The sequence below is a fragment of the Triturus cristatus genome, chromosome 8, assembly GCF_964204655.1.
Source record: "Triturus cristatus chromosome 8, aTriCri1.1, whole genome shotgun sequence".
NCBI lineage: Eukaryota > Metazoa > Chordata > Amphibia > Caudata > Salamandridae > Triturus > Triturus cristatus.
The window spans coordinates 224,901,640-224,925,367 of record NC_140591.1 but is presented as its reverse complement, the minus strand read 5'-3'; the positions used below and the strand labels follow the sequence as shown (position 1 = coordinate 224,925,367).

The 23,728-nt window shown below is 44.3% G+C and overlaps 1 protein-coding gene across 2 annotated transcripts in view; it reads right to left on the bottom strand.

Annotated features, from left to right (window-relative positions):
* PIWIL4 (piwi like RNA-mediated gene silencing 4) overlaps nucleotides 1-23,728 on the bottom strand; it is a 370,970-nt gene that overhangs the window by 311,792 nt on the left and 35,450 nt on the right. For both annotated transcript variants that reach the window (XM_085621407.1, XM_085621408.1), the window contains exons 6-7: nucleotides 20,013-20,134; nucleotides 18,615-18,695 (exon numbers count right to left, since the gene is read on the bottom strand). In XM_085621407.1, the coding sequence (XP_085477533.1) occupies nucleotides 18,615-18,695; nucleotides 20,013-20,134 (203 nt within the window). The remainder of the gene's footprint in view (nucleotides 1-18,614; nucleotides 18,696-20,012; nucleotides 20,135-23,728) is intronic.

Sequence of the window (23,728 nt, the reverse complement as noted above, 5' to 3'; positions counted from 1 at the left end):
TGTTGACCACGTGATGCCTTATTTATTCTTTACTCATTTCTGAGGATTCCTCCTTTAACCTAAACCTGTGTCTCTGCTACTCATGTTTGACAGTTCTTGATGTTTATTTCGATGGTCGATTCGATTGTACTGCTTCCTCTTTTCCTGAGCTAACACCTAGAGCCGCCAGGCCTGCTTTAACTGATGTCATCTGAATATTCTCATCTTTGTGCAGTTTCATATAGCGCAACTTCAGCCCAAGGACGAGGGAGTGCTTTACATGAGCACCAAATTACATTACACAAGATCTGATTATATTTTTTTAAGCATGGGGAGATTAATTAATTTGTCCAGAATAACAGGATGTCGAGTGATGTAGGGACTTAAACCTAGTTTCCCACTTTGCAGCTCTGGCCATTAGACCACATCTCCTCCAATAACGGACTAATGGGGAAGGCTTGAAAGTGCATTCTGCAAGGGAATGGTCAATGGAATCTGATTCCTTGTTTTCCAGTGATTACACTACTTGGTGCCAAGTTCTTCTGCTAACCAGCGTAGACAGTGCTACATCCTGCGGCAGAATAATCTTGACTCCTTGAAAGATCATTGTCTTTTTTCCTCGCTATTTTTAGTAGACTTTCTCTTGAACTATTCTTATCTTCGCCACAATGGCCTTGGGGAATTTATGTTGCTCCATATGCTATCTATGCACTCTCTCTGTGCTTACAATCTTTCCCTCCTTCACAGCTAGTATTTAGGAAAATATAAGCTGGACATATTCCAGTTTACTGTCACTTTCAGCTTCTGAAACATTTATGATGCATACGTTATCTCTTCAGGTGCAATTTAATAATTCTCCTCATTTCTGCTACAGTCTTTGAATTTGGTTGTATTCACGCTCAACCTCCATTGTTTTGTCTTCAAGTATGGCCACACACTGCCTCATTTGATCAATGTCTTGTCTGGCTGTTCTCATTCAGAAAGTTTTGCCTTTCCTTTTGCGTATCTTGAAGGACTGTGAAAGTAGTTTCTTTGGTGAGGTGCTGATCCTCCATCTGCGATGCCATTTCTACGAATTGTTTCAAATTATTAGGCTATTTTCCTTTTGACACTAAAGATTTATTCTAGTAGGGGGCCTATATCTTTTTGTGGTTTGCAACACACTCAGAGCCTGTAACAGATAAGACCATGTTTGCTTTTTTCACCAGCGGTGTATGATTTGTAGTGTGTTGAAAGTATTTTAATTGGTGAGGATTTTGCTCATGGCGGAGGTGTGTTTGCGGCATTTCGTGACAGTCACCTTCGAGCAGGCACCTGCATTGTTCAGTGTCCTGTAGTATAAACCATTTCTGTTACAAATTCTGGTACCCCTGAGGTCCCCTCTCATTTTTAGGGCTATCTTTATTATTACTAAACTGCAACATGTTTCCATCACAACTTTCTCCTACCTAGCAGTCCTCACATTTTTCATGATTCTTTCAAATTCAGAGGGTGTCTCTATCTTCAGTGTTCCCTCACCATCAGTGGTTCTCCTCTGCTTCTCCTTGCGTCTTCCCCCGTGTCTCTGCCATCCTGATTCTGCCATTCATCTACGTTACCATTCTCCTTCGGCAGCATCACAGAGACCTTTCCAGATTGCATATGGCTGGTGTTAATACAGAAGGGCCCTGCTGTCTGTATATCTTAGCATTCACGCAACCATCTTGTAATCGGGATGCCATTTTATATTATAATCGAAACTGCTGCTTGGTTATTTTTGAGAAAACGGTCTTTGGTAAGTTTCGTTTCCCAAGGTTGAGCTTTTCTTTCTGTAATTTCAACTGTTCTCGTTAGTGCATGCCTTTCTCGTTAGATAGAGTCCTTCTCCCACCTGTCTGGTGCGGAGGATATTCCAGACGACCTTGGGCAGTAGATAGCTTGTGCCCGGCTGCAGAATGGAAACTTATGTTCTGTACCCCCATTGTATTAGGACACCTGCTAGTGTTTTTCCATAGTGGGCGGGTCTTTGTGGACTCCGCAACGTACATAATGTACTTATATGGTTACGGAGTCCAGTCCTTTGACAGCCATCCCAGGAGGCTGGTCAGACTGGGCTCCGCTGCAGTGTAATCAATAAATGATCTGGTTTGTGTTCTCTACTGTCTGACCGACTCTTCATTTGTAGGAAGGCAGAGAAGGTGGTCGTGAGTGATCCGAGTGACCCTTTTCAGGTCACTTCCTTCAGTTGGCACCCAAACAGGGACTCCATCAGGTGACCTTGTCCTCGCCCGCGGACAAGTGAGGAGGAGGGGGCCTGCTTTGAGTCAGATAGGCGGATCGGGGGACCCCTGCGCGATAGAGTTTTGTACTCACAGCTGCCCCGACTGTTTGATCGGGCGATGCCTCGCCCAGTGGTCCTCCCGACTGGGGTCCTGAATGGTGAGACCCTTGATCTGACTGTTTGGTCCGAAGAGTCGGCAGTGGAGAATAAACTCGTATGACCTGCTTGCACCAAGTGAGGTTGTTTGGTTCTTTGTCATCATGACGTTTGTTTAGCGGGTACTTTGGTTGGTTTAGGAATAAGTTTTAGACAAGCGCTTGCATTTGATTTTGAATCTGGTACCACTTTGTTAATTTATGATTGATGCAATCCGCGGAAGCAACTTTTGGTAAAAGCACAAGTGCATTTTAGTGTAATTGTGTGGTGAATGAATGTGTTTTTTTGTGTGAACAGAATGCCTTGTTGGAGTAAGTTGTGTTGTGTGAGTTGTCATTGTTGTTCTGCTAATGCTCGATTGGAGGAAAGGAAGCCCCCACCTGCGGAGGGTAATCCGAATTATGATATGTATGTCAAATACGACCATGGCCCTAATATAGTTAGTACATTATGGCACAAATATACAAGGGACAATGCTGCATTGCAGTGGCCGTCAACAGGCCCCTTTGATGAGCAGAAATGGAATTATTTGGAGGAAAAATTGTTTGCTAAACGTAGCAGGCAGTCGATGTTTGATTATCTTCAGGTATGGCGAATGGAAGCTAAACAGCAATGGCTGAGGGTGGAAAGGGAGGCACAAAGGGAGAGGACACAGACACGGACTCAGAAAGCAGTGGCGCATGATAAAGAGAAAGTGGAGAAGGGTATAGAATGTGCCGATAGGAAGTTTAGATAAATCCTATGTTGCTGGGGAGGAGGCAGACCTTTTTGTGGAAGGACTATTGAAAGACAGACCGCCTCCCCCTTATGCCCCGCATAGAATATATCCTGTCGTCCCACAGCCCTTGCCATCTGCCTCTGCCCTCCCGTTCCTGCTGTTTCTGGTATTGATCAAAGTGCTTTGGTTCCAGCTTCACCAGCTTCCTCTTTGGCTCCGTCCCCCACAGTCGCCGTGGCTGCTTGTCTTTTTGCCATTCCTGTTGTTACGGCGTCACTCTCTCCTTCACAGATGCCTACTACCCAGCCGATGTTGACCTTGATGCCCCCCCCCTTCGATTACTGTGTTGTCCTCTCTTCTGCCCCCTTGCTAGGTGCTGAGACACCGGTGAGTGGCCAGGACAATGGGGATGGGGCAGTTGCAAAGGAGTGATTGGGGCGGGTGTTGATTCGATCTGATGTGGGAGATATGGAGAAAAAGATGGTGGCCAATCAGGCTGCCCAGTGGGCCTGTAATTCTATTTATGGCATTGAAGATGTATGGAGTGTGTTAAAGGACTATGAGCCGTTTGCTCAGCAGCATGCCCATTAAGCACATGTCAGCTACTTTGATTGGACTATGGGAACAGTGTTTTAAAGGTGTTGCGCCTCAGGCTGTTTATGATATTAGAGACCAAGTGTATGCCACGGGCATGGCTCCCAATGAGGTTTTTGCAAGTGTTACCACATTGATTGGATATCGAGGTAGATTGCATCAGAAAAGTCTGACGACAATATCTCAGTTCCCGATGAGGGAAGTTCACCCCATTTTCTACCCAGAGATACCGTAGCTACGTGATCAGCACGATCAGGTAACTAGGCAAGGAGTAGAGGCCCGTTTTCAAGAACAATCGGTTTATACTCCATGGAAGAGGCGTGAAGTCCTCGCAATTATGGCTCAGTTACCTGACCCCAGAAAAAATCCTACTGCGTACTATAAAGAATTGACAGAGGCTGCTGCATCAACGGTAATGAGGTTGGCAGATATTGAAATGTTTTTTGGCTTATTGTTGCCATTGGATATCTGGCGACAGGTGCATACTCAGGAGCATGCCTTAGAATTGGGTGGTAATTGGGACGAGATTAGGACGTGAATAAGGAGAGGAAGCCTGACGAAAAGACCAAGGCTGAGATCTTGGCCTTGCCAGACCGCATTATTACCTACATGCACTCTCTTATCCCACCTCGGAAAGTTGACTGGGATAAGTTGGCCGCATGTCGTCAGAAGAAAGATGAAAATATGTCTGATTTCTTTACTCGGTTCGAAGATGTGTTCTTGGATTTTAGTGGCCAGGATTTGTTTTTGGAAGGGGGTATCCGATTGTTTGTCAACAGGTTTGTCCCAAATTTGCTCCCAGAGATTGCAACCCGGTTGTAGGCTGCTGAGAGTACGTGGACTACCCCTATCCCTTCGGTGATATTGAGTATGGCTCAGTATTATGAGCATAGAGAGAACGAGGAGAAAGAGAAGGTAGAAAAGAAGATGAAGGAGCTGAAGACGAAGGTATTGATGCATCAGGCCTCCAGGGGCAGGGACGGGGTTGAGATATTAGACCGGCCAGGCAGCTTCCTAGTGTGAGCCGAAATGCTGTGCCTGTGGGCCCAAATCAATGGGCGTATTGCAAGGAGGAAGGGCACTGGCGCAGCCATTGCCCAGTTTTGCTGCAAGAGGTTGCGGCTCCTAGAGGACGGGGGGAGAGAGGGCGAGGCTGGGGAGCATGCAGTTAGGGTGGAGATTAGGTTACTGGGACATCATTGGGCCGTTCCAATCAAAATTACTTTGAAGACATTCGGGGACAACAGTATTATCATAATGATTATGATTTGGATGAGGTGACAGGGATGTCTTACAGCTAGGACAGTCACGGACATGGTAAGGGACCAGTTCCGATTTCTGTAGATCAACATGGACCTTATATTAGTGTGGATTTACAGAGCTTGGAAAATAAATGTATCATTGATACAGGAGCAGTGAACAGGGGGCAGCCCTGTCTGGTCATAACAATGTTTCGGTTGTTTTTTCTGGTGTGCCAGGAATAAGCCCCATCTCCAATCCTCTTTCTTTGACTATAGGCCCTTTCACCGTTGATTTGCCGTTATTATTAACATCAAATTGTGGAGAAAAGTTGTTGGGATTAGACTTGTTGAAGAAGTTACATGCTTCTTTTTACTGTTCGCCGGATGGTGTCTATATGACAATGGGTCCGAGTGTGATTAGTACTGCGCAATGTTTGTGTAAAGATGCCCCCCTTCCAGTTGAGTTTAAGGATGTCCCACCTATGTTGTGGGCCACAGGTGACACGGATGGAGGACTTTTGCAGATACCTCCAGTTTCTATTCAGGTTTAAGAAAATGCCATATTGCCTTGGATTCCCCAGTATAAAATTTTGCACACTGGAGAACAGGCTTTGTTGCGCATAATACAAGATTTGATTCAGTCAGGAGTTGTAGAGGAGACAGCGGCGAATGTGTGTAATAGTCACATCCTTCCTGTTCTCAAGAGGCCACCCCCAAGTTCCTCTGATGATGTTTGTTAGACCTGTCTGCTTCTGAGAGTCCCCTCACACCATGATTTATTTTGTTCCCCCGTGCCTCCTAAACTTTGTCGCTTTTTATTTGTCTACCAGGACCTTTTTGTGTGTTGTCCCATGGGGTTAGATGCTACTTGACGCTCAGTTGCTCACCAAGTTCCTGGCACCTATGTACAAGGCGCCTGACGGAACCGGTGGCATTACACTCTGAGGTTGTCAACCCTAAAATGGTGGACACCATTGTCCCCTATGAGAGTGACTCCCATTGGAGTCCTTCTGACCTCTGACCCTTTGGAGGTTTTGGCGCACTTTGTGTAACCTGCAAACCTGACAGGAATCCCCTCAGAAGTTACAAGTACACAAAATGGCTGCCTTAGGAAGCCCAGTATGGTGGCTGCTAATGACCAAAAAGACACCTTGGAAGGGCCATGTCATTGACACAGCCAGGGAAGGTTCTAGAACCTTCTGGCTCGTGCTGGCACCCCAGGGCACTGGCTATAAAAGGCCCAGTCCCTGGCGGCCATGATGAGAAAAAAGTGGAGAAGAGAAGAAACATAGAAGAGGACTTGACACCAGATTGACACCTGCCCTGTTCCCCCCCCGAGGCAGCTGATAGCGCAGGCAGAAGTACAGCCGAGGTTGTTGGCGTGGACCCTGACTGGCGTTCCAGTCAGAAGCGCGAGCAGTGACCTCTCGCCTTCAGCGCCTGGCCAGCGAGTGCCCAATTGCCCCTCAGAGACTTTGGCCATAGTTAGAGCCTCCCCGCCTCCCCCAGTGGTGAGATCGCGACTGCGACCCTTGACAGGGCCCCTTCAACTTAAGTGCCTCCTGGCGGGCGTTCGGACGTCTCCGAACCCACCGCCGTCGAAGCGCTGATCATGGACAGAAGGTGAGGTGCTGCGCTGGGGCGGGGAAAGGCTGGCCTTCATTTGGGCGAGAGTACAGTCTCTGCCCTGCCCGAGTGACTTGGGGACTGTTGTTGTGGGCGGGAGCCCCCCCCGTGAGTGAGATCGGAGGGAAGATCGTGGAGCCCCTGGGACCCCCCTTCGCCCTTGGGAGAAGGGCCATACCGACTGGAGCGCTTACCGGCGCAGCTAAAGTGAGGTGGGACCGTCTCTTCCCCTGAAGTTGCCGCATTGTTCCGGGACTGAGGTGCGGCTCCAATTTTGAACTGTGCGCGCAGGTAGTTTGACCCCTCCGGCAGCCCGTTCAACGGTCTGAGGACTCGTGAACTGAAGCCGCCTTCGGAGACCCCGCCTGCGTTGACAGAAGCGCACAGACTCCTCCGGCCGCAGTAGTATTAAACCGGCTGGCCGCGGAGTGTAATTGCCGTAGTCATTGTATGTCTTTATCTTCCAGATACACGCGCAATATGCTTAAGTGCAACTAAAGGATTATCACGAGTATCTTGTGCCCAGAGAGCCCGAACCCGTGAACACTTCAAAAACTGTAAGAGCGCGCATTCCGCATTAAATGGCAATCTAAATGTGTTTACCCTGAAAGTGATTAATTGGTGGCAGCGATACCAGTATGACCCTGAGATATTTATGTGAAACGATCGGTATCTAACTTGCTATGCAACTGTGATGTTTTGCTGATATTTATTCCAGTCATTGCTGATATTTATTCCAAATGTATTGAATCCTGATATTTATCCAGTATATTTATTTATTAGAGTCCAACCATGTATTCCTACGCAACCAGTACACAGCTAATCAAACCCATGTAAGAAAGGTGAATGTGATTAACTAATTGAACTTCTTCCAACCCAGAGAACTTTTACATAAACAAAACGTATTTATCTATAACAGTGGTGTGGTGTCCTTCTTTTTATGTGGTGTGCAGGGAGTTATTATTTGGTCATAGCCGGCTTAACACAACAGCCTTCTACCGCCTTGTCACTCGAGCCAAGCTACCCCCCTTTGTGCTGGGCTTGCCCATCGCAGGTCCAACAATGTTGCTGATGTTTATCGTTTTCTGCTTGATCTGCACGAAGTTAATAAAATAGTGGTCCCTCAGTTTCCCATGGGTCCTGACATTACTGCTCTTTTGATTATGATTCCTTCTTCTGCTAAATTCTTGTCTGTTATTGATTTGAAGAATGCCTTCTTTAGTATCCCTGTTCATCCAAATAGCAGACACATTTTCGGGTTTTCCTTTGCAGGTGGTAGTTTTAGATTTTGTCGAGTTCCTCAGAGGTACATTGAGCCAGGCTTTGAAAGGTCAATTGGACTCCCTCACCCTTCCCGCAGGTAATGTATTATTCCAGTATGTGGACAATTGTTAGAAATGGGATCTCTGGTTGGCTAAGGCTTGCGCCAAAGCCAGGCAGAGACCCCCACTCTAAGTCAGGACTGGGGAGTTACACTCCCAAGATAACCCCTGCTCACCCCCTTGGTAGCTTGGCACGAGCAGTCAGGCTTATCCCGGAGGCAATGTGTGGAGTGTTTGCGCACGCACACAGCAACAACACCCTAGGCCCACCACCAAAGAAACTCCACACAAGGTTATATATAAAAATAGCCTTTGTATTATACCAAAACACATTAGATAATATTCACACAATTTACACTGTGCCAACTGGCACTGGGCAGAATTTACAGGGGACTATTTACACAGGACAGGGCCACATGGACCACTGTCAGAATTAGCACAAATCACCAAATGTAGATGTAAAACATATACCAACTGTAACACAAATTATAACTGTAGAGCACAACCAGTAACTACTGGTAAAAGGTAAGTACACCCTACGCAATCCTAAACACCTTAGGCATATATCACGCAGGGAACCCTGACCACACTAGCATAACCTATACTAGGAAAACAGTCTCCTAAGCATAGACACATTTAGAGATAGGAATAAGCATAAAGGCAATGCACATTACGCAAAAGTACACATGAAGAAATGACCATGTACCCTAGGTGAGGGCACAACACAGAAAAACTGTCCCCAGGCCAACTTGGCCTCTCAGGGCTCAAACGCACTTTGTCCAAAATGTCAGGGCTGAGCTGCCAAAGCAGCGTAGGCAGGAGCGCACAGGGGCACAACCTAAACGTTGCAGCTGCCCACTGAGTGCTGGGCAGCTGTGAATCAGATAAGGCCTGGCACCACTGTGCCTTTAGAACAAAGATGCAGCGCGTTGGAGCCCCACGGGGCTCTGTATATAATCATGCCCCCATGGAGCGCACTGGCTCCTGAAATACTCATGCGCCAATTAGGAGGAAAAACCAAAGAAATAACTTTTTCCCCAACGTTGGAGCACGCAAGCTCTAAAACAAATATGCCCCCAAGGACGCTGGCACAGGTAGGTGGGGGCTCCACTCGGGAATGCGAACCAAATGCCCCCCCCCCCCAAGATGCAGTTGCCCGCAAGGGCGGCGCAACTGTGAGGGCTGGAGACACTTCATGATGCAGCTGCCCGCTGTCAGATGGGGAAGCTGGGACGTAGCTTGCACAGGGGGGCGGGCACCGGCAATGTGGCCAGACACACCCCCCACCACCGAAGACTGAGCCCCAATCACCGGGCTCTCTGCTGCGATGTCCCCGCTCTCTCCTTTGCCGGCAGCACTTCTCCTGGACGCGCTGTGGCGGCCTGAGGGACTCCCTCTTCCCTACGGGGTCCCACCTGAAAGATCTGTTGGTCGCGTCGCGGCCTCTCTGCTCCAGTTTCACTCTTCGTCGTGCGGGGCTCTCCTCTCCTCACGGGAGCTCCGCTTCAGCCGGCAGCTTCCGGGTCGCGGTGGTGACTCCCAAGTATGCAGGCAGCACTTCTAGGGATCGGGGGCCGGTGATTGGCACAGTACCGGCCCTCAGTACCTCAACTTGATCACGGGCCGGCGGCGGTGATATCGTTTCCGGTCCTGGCAGCTAAATTCAGTAGCGGGGTAGGCTCCCGCCTTCTCGCTTATAATGCGGCCGCGCCGTAAATAAGTATAATTGCGGGGGAATCTCCACACCGGGGATTCCCTTACACAGATGATTGCAGCTTCGTGCTGCTGTTGGAAATCGAAGCGCTGCTCCTTGTCGGCATAAAAAAATTGCGCGCTCACCAGAATATAAAGATAGGCGCTTGAAGACAAGGTCCAGGAACAAAGTCCTTAGGAAGGCAGCAGGCAAGGGCTGGGCCCAGGGGCCAGCTCACAGGGCCCTCCAGGCAGGGAGGCAGTCCCCAGTGGCGGTCCTCCTGGCGCCCAGCAGCAGCAGCAGGCCCCCCCTCCAGTTAGGATCAGCAGAACAGAACCCTTTTCATGGGGTCACAGCCCCTTTTTATATACACATTTCCCTTGTTACCAAGGTGCAGGGAAGGTGCGAACCAGATGCAACTGGTTCCTGAGCACTTTGTTTTGCTCAGCCCCTCTCCCTATTCACAGGACAGGCTAGGGACATCAGTCGCACCACAGGGGGCAGAGCCAGCAATGCGTAGGGAAGGCCCAGCCCTATTCAGGTCCCAGGTGCACTCCTCCCACCCATCTGGATGTAAATCTCCCTATTCACCACTGGGGCAGACCCATCCTGACTCCTGGAACCGGGCACATTAGCCAATCACAAGCCAGACAGTCACTTCACATTTATTACACAGACATGCCAGCTTCTAGAAGTGGCACTTCTACACTAGACACAGTAACGCCGCACACATCATCGTGCAGCATTCAATATCACGAGTTCGCACATACCAAACTCGACCCTGCACTCCCCACGCATCAGGAACTACCATGGACACACATATCCCCCATGCATTCCTCTGGGAGGGCAGGCCAGTCTCACTAAATTAACACAGAGCGCACACACTTTACACTGGGACACAGTGTTAAAGTGCCTAGAGGCCTAAAACAGCTAACATCAGGTCACATTAAAAGGCAAAAAGTTTTAGGGGTGAACCTGCCAGAAGGGCCACGTCCAACAACAATCTTTTGATTGGGTCCGATACTGAGGAAGGATGTAAAGAAGCTACAGTAAAATTGTTGCTGCGTTTGGCTCAATATGGGCACAAAGTGTCCCTTTCCAAATTTCAATATTGTCGAAAGGTCACATATTTAGGTCACCTACTGTTGAAGGAGGGTTTGAAACTAAATCCAGAGTGTAATTATTCTGTAGTTAACATGCCTGTTCCAAAGACCCAAAAGGGATGTACGAGCATTCATTGGTATCACTTCTTGTTGTCGTCATTGGATACTGAACTTTGCTTTACTAACGAAGCCATTGCGATACCTAACAACTAAAGATGTGCATGAACCTTTGCCTTGGACGCCTGAATTTCAACAAGCTTTTGAGAAATTGAAGGTTGCGCTTTGCTCGACTCCTGTGCTTGGCACACCTGATTACAACAAGCCGTTTATGTTATATATACATGAGTCGGCCGGTTGTGCGCTTTCTGTCTTAACACATGCCTTTGGAGGTAAGCAGAGGACGTGTGTGTACTTTTCTGTTGTGCTTGATCCCGTCGCAAAGGCCCTCCCGAGTTGTTTAAGAGTGACCGCGGCTGTAGCTGTCTCTATTTGACAATCTGCAGGGCTTGTTCTTGATACTGATCTCACAGGTATGGTACCTCAAGCTGTGGATAAGCTTATGAACAGAACAAAGACACAGCACCTTATAAGTGCATGTCTGACTGGCTATTAGCTAACCCTTTTGACACCACACTTTACCACTCTGGACCCTGGCACGTTACTAACCTTCCCTTCGGAGAGTGAGGAAATTGACATACATGATTGTATATTTCGGACGTAAGAGGAGACACTAAGGGATGGATAGACTTGACTGATGATCCCTTATCTGACCCCCAAGGGGAACTATATGTTGATGCTTCTTGTTTTAAATTACCGGATGGCACCACAACTGCTGCTTATGCACACAACACTACACACGATAGTTGAGACATCAAGAGTTCCCTATCAGTCTGCCCAAGCTGCAGAGCTGGTAGCTCTGATTTGAGCCTGCGAGTTGAGCCAGAGATTGGCGGTCAATATTTATACTGACAGCCAGTATGCCTTCGGAGTCACTCATAATTTTGGGCGGCTCTGGGCCCAGAGAGGATTTCTCACCTCCCATGGTTCGAACATTCAACATGGCCATTTGATAAATGGACTTTTGTCTGCTTTAACCCTACCCAAGAAACTGGCAATAGTAAAGTGTGGCGCTCACAAAGCAATTACTGATGATGTGGGGAGGGGAAATGCTTTTGCAGATCAAAGAGCTAAAGAGACAGCCCGATCTAAGATGAAAAAGAAGTTTGTAGCTAGATAGGTGCCAGAAGTTTGAAGACACTCTAGATAACGTGAAGGAAATACAGAGCGAGATGATGATTGAGGAATTAGCAATATGGCAGAAAAGTACAGCGCAATTGGATGATGATGGGTGCTGATAGATAAGTCGGGGAAGCAGATATGGATGCTGCCAGATGCATATGTTCTTCCTGTAGTCACTATGGCTCATGGACCAGCTCACATTAGTGCTAGGGGTATCTGTAAGTTGCTAGACCCTGTATGGTAGAATGATAATATCCCAAAGACGGCTGCTTATTTAGTAAAACATTGCATGGTGTGTATGAAGTACAATCCTGGAAAAGGTACTCCCATACCTCCCGGTAATTTTGCACCCCCTTCTTTCCCTTTAAAAGTCCTTGAAATGGACTTCATTGAGATGGAATGGGTGAATAATCTGAAGAATGTGTTAGTGGTGCTCTGTACATTCAGTAAATGGGTTGAAGCTTATCCTACTAAGGAGAGTACAGCTTTGGCGACGGCGAAGGCTCTCTTAAAGGAGTTCTTCCCTTGTTTTGGTTTGACCCATTTGATTTGGAGTGATAACAGCACCCACTTTAATTTGAAAGTCATCCAGTTGGTGTAAAATGCCCTGCACATTAAGCAAATGTTTCATGCTGCGATTCACCCTCAGTCAGTTTAGTTGAGAAGTACAATAGTACTCTCATTCTAAAGATGGCCAAAATTAAGGAGAGTACTGGATTAAAGTGGCCAGATGCTTTACCATTGGCTTTGCTATCAACAAGAGTTATAGCCCATACTAGAATAGGGTTCTCCCCTTTTGAAGTTGTTTTTGGTGGACCTGCTAATGTCTGGGGCGTTCTGAGACCCCACCACTTTTCCGAGATAGATAACCCTTTGTTGATAGATTATTTATGTGAGTTGACAAAAAATGTATGTTCTATTCATCAGCAGGTTCCGCTACAGAGGGATCAGGCCATGACCTCCGTCCTGGGGACTACGTACTGGTTCACCACTTTCAATGAAAAAACTGTCTGGAGCCCCGGTGGAAGGGGCCTTTACAGATCCTCCTTGCTACCAGTACAGTGGTGAAGGTGGACAGTCGGAAAAATTGGATTCATTCAACGCACTGCAAGAAGGTGCCGCTCCCTCTGCCCTATGATCAATGGAGACTCGAGGGCATTAGGGATTCCAAGACAGAGAAGGTTCCCCATTTCATTCCTTTCTCCGATACCAGAGTAACATGGGCACCTTCTGAGGAGGAGAGAGATGCAGTTTTGAATGAGGCAGTGCCCCCGGAGATTAAGGCTGGCCAAGAGCTTCAGTCGGATGGCTCGTCTGTGTCTGAGTCTGATTCAGTCAATCCCGCTGAAAGTGAGCCTTTGCTTCTTGATCCCTCTGTTCCTGGAGTTGTTAGGTACAATTGGCGTCCTCAACGGCGGGACAGTACACCATAGGAAAAGTCAGATTAGTAGGGATGGACTTCATGGATGATGAGTAGGGATGATAGAGTAGGGATAGGGAGATTGGTGCATTGTCCGAGACACTGGACAGGATAAGTTTGGGGTGTTTAACCAGGAGGGAGGGTACCCTATTCTGAGAGAAGCAGATTTTACTCACGAAGTGCTGCAATAGCCCAGTTCCAACGAGAAGTGCTCAATAGCACCACAGTAGATGAACAATAGGAGCCTTCCAGCGAGGCTCAAAGGAGAAGAACAAAAGGACACTGGAAAGAAGATTGCTTCTTTGTTTCATTGAGGTTATATTAATTGTATCTTTTCGTTCTGCTATCATGCATCTTTTTGGCAGGCCAATGATTGATGAGGAACAGCCGTTGGGTCTTGTTGTTTTGCCACGATCATCATGGATCAAACAACGGAGAGTAACTATTCCTTGTTTGTGCTAATCTGCTGATGATCTGTTGTGGGGTTCTCTGGGCGCTAGAGTATGCATGTAATTCGCCTACTTCTGACAATGATATCCTTTTCACACCAAGATGGAAAATGCTTTCTAACAATGTTTTTTTGGACACTCATAAGAGATTTTTTGGTAATGGTGTCGCTGTTAACCCACTGAATCTGTGACTAGCCTATGGACTGCTTATCCTTTATCCTTGATAAATTACACATATTCTAAGCCGAAAAATGTTGTTGAGGTAAAAAGGGAGTTTGTGTTTGGCTACCCAGGGCCATGCTTTTATCATCGTAAGCCCACAGGAACAGGTTACCCCGGGTGTGACAATAATATGTATTGTGATAACTTCAATTTAGAAGAGCAAAATATTTGTTGGTGGGTTGGCATTATAAAGAAGTGACTGTTCCTCGAAAAGCTTGCTATTACCCTGCTTGTTGCCCATTCATAAATAGTACTGATGCCATATTGTATATCAATTGCTATGAGGTGGTCATATTCAAAGAGACATTCCCTCTGAAAGATTCAAGAGGTTCTAGCACCATTACAGGTAATTCTCGCTATTCAGCTGTAAACTATGACAGACCGATCCATGGCCATCCCGGGTTCTTCTTTTTAACTAATGGAACGTATTCAAATGTTCATAATGGCACCAATGATGTAGCTCTTGGGATGGTGTTGCCCCTAGGGGTCCCTTGTACATATGCCCATAGATAGGTAAAATGGGTGAAGAGGACACCCACAAAGGAATTTTGCAGAGGAGTAACAGATATTGAGTTATAGTAATGGTATTACTTTTGGTTATATCCTGTCGGCTATCTTCACGTTGGGGGTAATTGCCATGAGTAGGACTGAAAAGGCCCGGGAATACTTCGGCTGTAAATTGCAGATATTGTCCAATACCACAGTAGCAGCATTATGTGACATCACCATTCAATTAGAGAGTATGAGGATCTATTCTGAACAAAATAGATATGCAGTTGATTTTATTTTAGCACAAAATGGTGGTGCATGAGCAGTTATTGCATAATGGGAATAACTAATATGGAAAATAATATTACTAAGCATATCTTGAACATTGTTGAGAATGTCAAAGACATGGAACCAGGTAATTGGAACATGGGGTTGGTTAATAGAAAAAGCACTATATCTCGTTGTCATATTAATACTTTGTTGTGTTCTTATTCAATGTCGTTCAATGTGCTGCACATATTGTATCTCTGTATTGACTCCAAAAGGGAAGATATCGATTCATGATACCAATGCTGCAATAACGTTGCAGAAAAAAATAGATGAAATGATGGCCATAGATGAGGGCATCTTCGAAACATCTTCTTTTCTCATAGAGCATATTCCTACTGTTGATGACATGACATGTGCATAAAATGGCTATGTGTTTTATTATTCATTTATATTTTGCTTTGGTTTCAGATTGTAGATGGTTAGCTCATGCTAACAGGAGGGTTTGTTAATACTGAAGGGCCCTGCTGTCTGTATATCTTAGCATTCGTACAACCATCTTGTGATCTGGACGCCATTTTATATTAAAATCGAAACTGCTGCTTGGTTGTTTTCCAAGGTTGAGCTTTACTTTCTGTAATTTCAAGTGTTCTCATTAGTGAATGCCTTTTTCGTTAGATAGAGTCCTTCTCCCACCTGTCTGGTGGGGAGGATAGGCCAGACGACATTGGGCAGTAGACAGCTTGTGCCCTGCTGCAGAATTGAAACTTATGTTCTGTACCCCCATTGTATTACGACCCCTGCTAGTGTTTTTTGATAGAAGGCGGGTCTTAGAGGACTCCGCAAAGTACATAATGTAGTTGTATGCTTACAGGGTCCAGTCCCTCGACAGCCATTCCAGGAGGCTGGTCAGGCTGGGCTCCGCTGAAGTGTAATCAATGGGCTCTCAATGGCAGCAGAGGAGATCGCAAAATACAATGCAGCCTGTGTGCCAGAAGCCAATACCGCCTATCAACACTTCTAAGAAACAGAACATTGGTGCCATGTGGACTGCATGGATCGAAAAATTTGATGACTTCATAGATGCCCAGGAGGAAATAAATGACAAGAAGATCATCAAATATTTTAAAAACCTTGCAGGTGATGGAGAGACGGAAGTGCTAAAGAAAACCTCACAGACTGATGTAACATTGTACCAAAAGGCAAAGGAAGCATTGGAGTCCATGTTCAATCCAATACTGAATGTTAACTATGAAAGGTATGTCTTCAAACAAGCACGACAACAAGTTGGTGAAACAATGGACGAGTTTGTTGAAAGACTTAATGCACTCATTAAACAGTGCAAGTTTTGTGACTTCACCGACAAAGCCATGCGTCTGGGACTCATTGGTAGCTGCCTTTCAGATTATTATTATTTGGTCATTCAATATAGCGCAGGAGGGAGTCTAAAACAACCAAGTCTTAAGCTTCTTCTTAAAGCAGGGAAAATCTTGGCAAGAGCAAAGGCTAAGAAGGAGTTTATTCCAGTGATCAGGGGTTGGGTAGGAGAAAGATCTTGAGTTATGGATAAGAGGATCACCAAAAGCGCCTTGTCACAAGATCTCAGACATCTTGAGGGAAGGCAAAGATTTAGTCAAGAAGACAAATAAACTGGCCGAGACTTAAGAAGAGCTTTGTGTGTCAAACAACAGAGTTTAAAGATGGCATGCCTCCTAATAGCCAGTCAATGTAGCTTTCTGAGGATCGCAGGGCAAGGCGAGCAAGAAGGAAGATCACAAATTAGCCGCATGGCAGTGTTGGGGACTACCTGCATTTTGGACTGCAAAGTGTCAACAGGGTCTTCCCATAGTCCAGGCGACTGGTGATGAGAACCTAGACAAGAGTCTTTCTAGGTGTCTGAAAGCGACAGAAGGGATTATTTTAAATGCCTCATGGTATCGAAACAGATGCCGCAGGTGGAGCTATCTTGATCTTTCATGAAAAGAGATTGATCCAACCTCACAGCAAGATTTTTCACTACCTGCTTCGGTCCAGAAGCCGAATCGAGTTGTACGAGCCACCAGTCGGCTGACCATATCTCGGTTGATTTGCCAAATATCATGATCTCTGTCTTGTCGCTGGAGACAGTTTTTACTAATTCAAACAGCGACTTCCATCATGCAGTTTGCAAATTTACACTTCACCTTGTCAGAGTAAAGACCAATGAAGAACAGTAGTTGAGTATCATCTGTGTATGACACGATCTGCACACTGCAGGCTCTAACAATTTATTTAGAAGGCGCATGTGGAGAGAAGCACACAGTTTAGAGAAAATGCTGATGGCTGTCGGAGCAGAAAAAGAAGCAGACCAACAAGCTGCTGACATATAAGCAGAAACAGCAAACAATGAATCGGCATAGACTGTGAAAAGCAAGCACAAGCATAAACAAGATACATGTATGTCGCCGATGCAAAGAAAAACAAAGCTATGCTCCCGATGTGGATTTTCATTTACCCTTGAAGGCAAATGTCCAGCAATCGGACAACGGTGTTCATTAAGTACTTTAAATATTTAATAACCTAATTATAGAATTAAAATTACAAAATTCACCATTTAAAAAAATATTAATGAATGAATTGAATAATTACATAACTAATACAATTAACCAATTAAAAGGTTTTGAATAATATAAATTAAAGTAACAAATAATTAACACAATTAATAATTCCCATCCTATTCCCCCTCAAGCCCAACCCACAAATAATGTTAAGAATATACACTCAAAAACAACACTTTAAAAATATGAGCAAAACAATGAAACTACAAAAAAATTGAAAATAACTAAAATTAGCATAATAACAACTTGCAACACACAAAATCATAAGGAAATTACAAAATAATACAAAACCGATTATATATAAAAGATATTAAACACTAAAAAATCAATACTCTTAATCTGTACCACAGTATTCTTGTACACCACAATATTATTTAATTATACTTTTGCCTTGTAATATTTTTGAGATTATATTAACGTCATGCACTGGAAAATGCCTCGATACATGGTTCACATTCGAAAATTGGTGAGGTAGCAACAATTTTCCACATTGTATAAGGGGCCTGTAGGGCATGAACTCATGATACCCCAGATGAAAGGGGACACAGTAATAATTGATATGCCCAGCATCAACAACATTGTGTGCCCCATAATGCTGAGCATCTTCTGAGGTCCTTACACAAGATGTACAAATATTCTACCAATCAATCAGAACTTCTGCTGCTATCTCAAATGTACTAATCAAGATACCACACCACATTCGTCAACTGACATTGCTTTGCAAATACATTTTTCAAAAGCACACAGTGTACATTAACTATTTTAGCTTATGCCCAAGCTATTCTTTAAAACAATACCACTTTTAAAGAATCCAATTGTAATAGCATTAGTTAATTTGGTGGAAGGTGTGATTATCATTTTATTTTTAACAGGTATGAATGATATTATTACCACTTACCATTATAACACACCCTTGTCTTTGACTACAGACACATGACTTAGGCGGAAGGGTATTACTCTGTCGTGATGCACGCTTCAATATGTGTTAAAATTACAGAAGAGAAGGCCTGTGCCTGTCGCAAAATAAATCTATTAAATCACTACTGTACTTCCTTTATTGCTTATATATCAAAATGTATTTATTTACAACTCATATTGTTTAATGAGTTAAAATGGTGACAACAGTTCTGTTAAGTTTAATTGAAATCCTTGTTTGCAAACACTGTCCCTATATAGGGTTGCCATTTTAATTTAAAAAAACATATAAACCATAAAGAAAAATAGCGAAACTCAACATACTTGTGCTGGGGAATTTCCACGGGGTCTTTTGGACTATAATAGTTTCGTCCCACTTGATACATGGCCAGTATTTTCAAGACCCTAAAACAGATGAGAAAATAATTAGGCATGTTTTATGCGCTGAACAGGTCAGTAATAAAAGTAAACAATCAAGATTTTTTTAAACAAATGGTTGGTTTTATCCTGCTAAAACAACATACTACGACAAAGACACCATTTTCATTGGTGTTTTAGGTTTTCCTTAAGCAACCCACTCTGTTATTTCCCCAGCTTCAAGCTGTAAGCATGTTAATGTTTCAGTGGAATTTAAACCGTATTTGCACGTGGAGGCAAATAACAACGCTTCTTTATAATTTTCCAAGTTTTAGTTTGTTTTCGTTCAGATGTTTCTTATTTTTATGCAGGAAACGTCTTCTATGAGAATTCATGTTAAATGCAAATAACACATTTTCTGCCAGCCTTAACTAAGGGTATGAAAGCTGCCCATCGCGCCTACCATAAACTGTTCATCGTGTAGTACTGGGACTGAAGGGTTAGGTAACGTACGTGCTAGACCCACTGTCTTACTTGCTTTCATCAATGAATTTAATTCACATAGTTTTCCCTTAGCATCTGTTTTAGTCTCATTTACCTGACACAGGAATATGTAGGTCACAAGCACTGCCATGCAGGAGTCTCTGAAAGTGCCATGCATGAAAGGTTGAGAGGCGAATAGTTGGCTTTTTTAGGAGAAGTTGAAAGTACATTCCCTGTGCATCCTCACAGTTAGTGAGCCCTTCCATACCATTGTTGCCACTACAAAACAAATTTCCCTGCTGCCTAATCTTTGAGCCACAAGCCACCCAAAACTCCATGCATCATCAGTGCTACATTGTCTCTTCACCTGTACATGGGAACATGTGGGCTGAAGCCATACTTGTGCACACTGAAGAGCCATCCACTGAGCTTAGAAGCTTGCTCCCTAACTTCCAATGTTTGGACTGGCCCCTTTTGCTTACACAAATACCAACATAGCATGGACAGGGGTACAACCTTGTAAATATGGGTCCATCACAGGACATGTGCTCAGAAAGAAGAAAGAAAATACTTTTTGCGGAAAAGGCAACCATGGGTACTGGCAGGACCATGGGGGTACCCATACACAAGGCAACGAGGAAACCATCCATCATCTTGCTAGTTATAACCCTTTACTTCTGTTTGGTGAGCAGCTGATAAACATTTTGAGCCCTTGAAAATATTTGAAACTGAGATCACCCATTCAATAGTAATAGGGAGCAACATCAATGTAAAATCACCCAAAATTGTAGCAAGTAAAAGAATGCAGATACACGGCCTGCAAATTCAAGTGAGCTAAAGGGAATGATACAAAAGGAAAATACAGCATTATCCATAACTTACTTTTTGAAGATGATATTGAAAAACTGAATGCACACGGGGGATCCAGCAGGCAGCTGGTTGGTTAGAGTAATGGTTATCTTTATATTCTCGCCACTTTTTGTTACTGTTGAAAATTCAGTGACCTATTGGAAGATTGCAAAAGATGTTATTAGTGTGCAGTTCGACTGGAGTTATTGTACTCAAGTGAAATCTGTTGCAAGTGCAGAAATAAATTAACAACCATTTCACTGAGCTTTACATTAAGATAACATACTGTAACCCTGTGCGAAAGAAAAGATTTTAAGTGGAGAAGGCATAAATCACAGATTACTCATTGTAGTTGCTGAGAGTCATATGTACAAAACTATTTTGGGGTCGCAAAAGCAGCAAACGCAAAAAGGCATTTTGAGATGTATGAATCCCAAATTGTGATTTGGGTAACACGTTACCAAATCACAATTTGGAATTGTGAAGACATACCGATTTGATATTTGGAAGGGGCGTGCTTAGGACATTCATTCAAAATGCGAAATCTGAACGGGATGTTTTAGTCTTTTGCAACTAAATTCCAGTTTCAAAACATTAATATTTTACAGATGCTTTGAAGGCAGTGATAGTCTATTGGCAAATGGACCCCATGGGATCCCTTCCCCTTTCAGAACGGAAAAAATATATGTTTTTAAGAGCAGGAGGTTGTCCAAAAGACCACTGCCTGCTCTTAAAAAATTTAACTTGAACGTTTCATTTTCTTTTTGAAACACTTCCAGGGGCATCCCAAGCCCCTTTAAAGCGCATTAACACTGTATGGAACAATGTCTCGGGGTGTACACAGCAGTCAAAAAATAAATTCTCCTGGAGTCCTTAAATCAATCACTTCAATTATTCAGAAACTGCTTCAATACCGCAGGCTCATACACACCAGTCTTGAAACAGCCAGAGAGACAACTATCAATTATCAAATTTAATATCAAAAATATATTCAATAAATTCATCCAAAAAAAGACAAATCAATCTAAAAACAGGTAATAAAAATTATTGAAGATTATATCATAGATATACAGGTTAAAAGGAGAGACAACACATAAGACATACACATTTGTAATAAAAGTATGTCAATTTGTAGGAATCCACAAGGGTAACACGTTGTAAAAAATCTTTTCTCAATATGTGAAACTTTGTTCCTCAAATTTAACAAAACTAGTGGTCAACGCGTTTCGGTGGGTGATGCAGGATAAAACCACCTTCTTCAGGGCAACAAGAATATTTCCCAATTTATGCAATATTAACACTAAGGTAAGATATATCCCACCCAGACCCTCATTCTCCTCATCAACCCACCCTCTAGCACATCAGCGTCATGAATCCCCAAACATGCCTACTTTCTAAAGCACAGACTTACTACAGCCTGGTCTTGGTGATTGGGACAGGTAGCTACTGGTTGCTTGTGAGGCAAAGGAGGTTAGGGGCATCAGGGGACTGCTGAACATCACTTCCAGGGTCTGAGATGAGAGAAAATTCCAGAGACAATTGGAACAGTGGAGGATTTGAACACCAGTTTCTCCCTAAGACTTTGATAGGTCAGCGGATGGTGCAGTCTCTGCACTGATACAATTAGTTTGTGGGAACAGAGGCTCACATTCAGCTCTCGAACAAATACCTGGTTGTCACAGCCCACTCACTCCTGTGTACTGATAAGCATTCAAAAGCTGTGTTCATTTTTATTGCCTAAACTGACTCCTGTACAAACTTGGAATTGGGTCTTACACCTCAGTCCAAGAGGTCCACTGCATCAAGCTTTCTGCAACCAACTGCAGAAATGGTGATCCATCCAAGACAGAGACAGTGTTTGCGGTCTCTCTCTCTTTTCCCTTATTCCCATACACAGTCTGTCAGAGTCTGGTCTTCTCAACAATTTATTTAATTTTTATTTATTTAGTGAACTTGGTATAGCACACGACTCACTTCCGAAGGAGTATCTCGGCACTGCAGAGCAAGCAGGGGCAAGTGCATCCAGAACAACCATGTTTTCAGTCCCTTCTTGAAGGCCCGGAAGTCAGTACAGGTGCGGGTATAGAGAGGCAGTATGTTCCAGTGGAATGGGGCTAAATAGGAAAAGGGCCTGCCACCAAATCTGCAAATGCGTGGAGTCTATAGCAGAGCCTTGTTGGAGGACCTTGGCTGATTAGATCATTGGTACTGTCTGAGTCTTGAAGAAAGTAGGGTAGGTGAGAATTTATAAACAGTCTTGTGCATCAGACAGCGCAGTTTGAAGACAGAACATTTTCTAATAGGCAGCCAATTAAATTTTTCCAGAGTAGACGCTGATTGAGTTCGAGAAAGAAAGTTGCAGATAAGCCGGACAGCTGTCAATTGCCACGACCAGTAAAGTATTCCCATAGTCAAGGCAGCTGATTATGAGAGCCTGAATATGACTTTTTCTATATGAAGAGACAGCTTAGGGAAATCTTTCTTTAGAGTCCTCATTGTGGTGTAGCATATGCTTCAAATGGAGTTAACTTGGTCCCTCATAAACAATGTTTGATCGATCTTTACTCCCAAATTCTTCACCACTTGCTTAGGCGATGAAGCTGGGCCAAGATCAGAGGGCCACCTGTCAGCTGACCATAACTCTTGGGCTCTGCTAAATAACACAATATCAGTATTTGCATTATTGAGTTGGAGGCAATTCATGAACATCCAATTAGCAATTTCTGTCATACAGATAGCAAATTGAACTTTCAATTTGTCAGGGTCAGAGCCGAAGGAGAAGAGAAGCTGTGTATCATCTCCGTGGGACATGATCTCTACACTACATGCTCTCACAGACTGAGCTACATAGACATTAAATAAAGGAGGGCTCAGACACAAACCCTGTGGGACTCCCTTACTGATGTATATCGTTCTTGATTCAAACACACCCAGACATATGTTTTGAGGAAGATTGGCAAGGAAGTCAATCAGGCAGTGTAGCGCTCTGCCGATAGATGCTTGCTGCATGGAGTAAGCAAATTAGAATAGGGTGGGAGACTGTGTCAAAAGCTGCAGATGAATCCAGTAGTACAAACATTACTGGGGTTCTAGCAGCCAAGGAAAGATGGATATTATCTTATGACAGCCAACAAAGCCATCTCTGTCCTGTGAAGGGCACAGAAGCCCAATTGTGAGAAATCAAATATCTTGTGGGTTTCCAAGAAAGAAGTTAGTTGGCTATTAATATTACTTCCTAAGATTTTTGTCAGCCATCATTACTATGAGGAAAACTGGGATAGTGGAAGTAGTAGAGCAGTGGACTGGGAATCAATGAAAGTAGTACTCAGAGTGGTCTGCCTAAAGCCAACATATGGGTTTAGATGACAGCTGGAAAGGGACATTCAGAAACACAAAGACAACTTAGGTGCAAAAGAGAAAGCGTGGCATACACACCCAGATAGACTGGCAGAATGGCGGGAGGGTCCCAAGGTGGTGCTAGATGATTGGCTTGCTCAAGAAGCATACCTATACAGCATAATGACACAAAGGTTACATGCAGAGAATGACAAGACTGGAGTGATGATTGCACGACTGACCAGACAGACGACTCAACAGGCCCTGCCATTGACATTATACAATGATACAGGGTCCCTACTTAGCACCTAGCGGGCTATTAAAAAGATGTTTAAAACCCATCTGATCACCACCTATACTGCTTAGGGAGTGGTGACATTTCTGGACATGGCAGGGGAAAGCAGACTAATCTC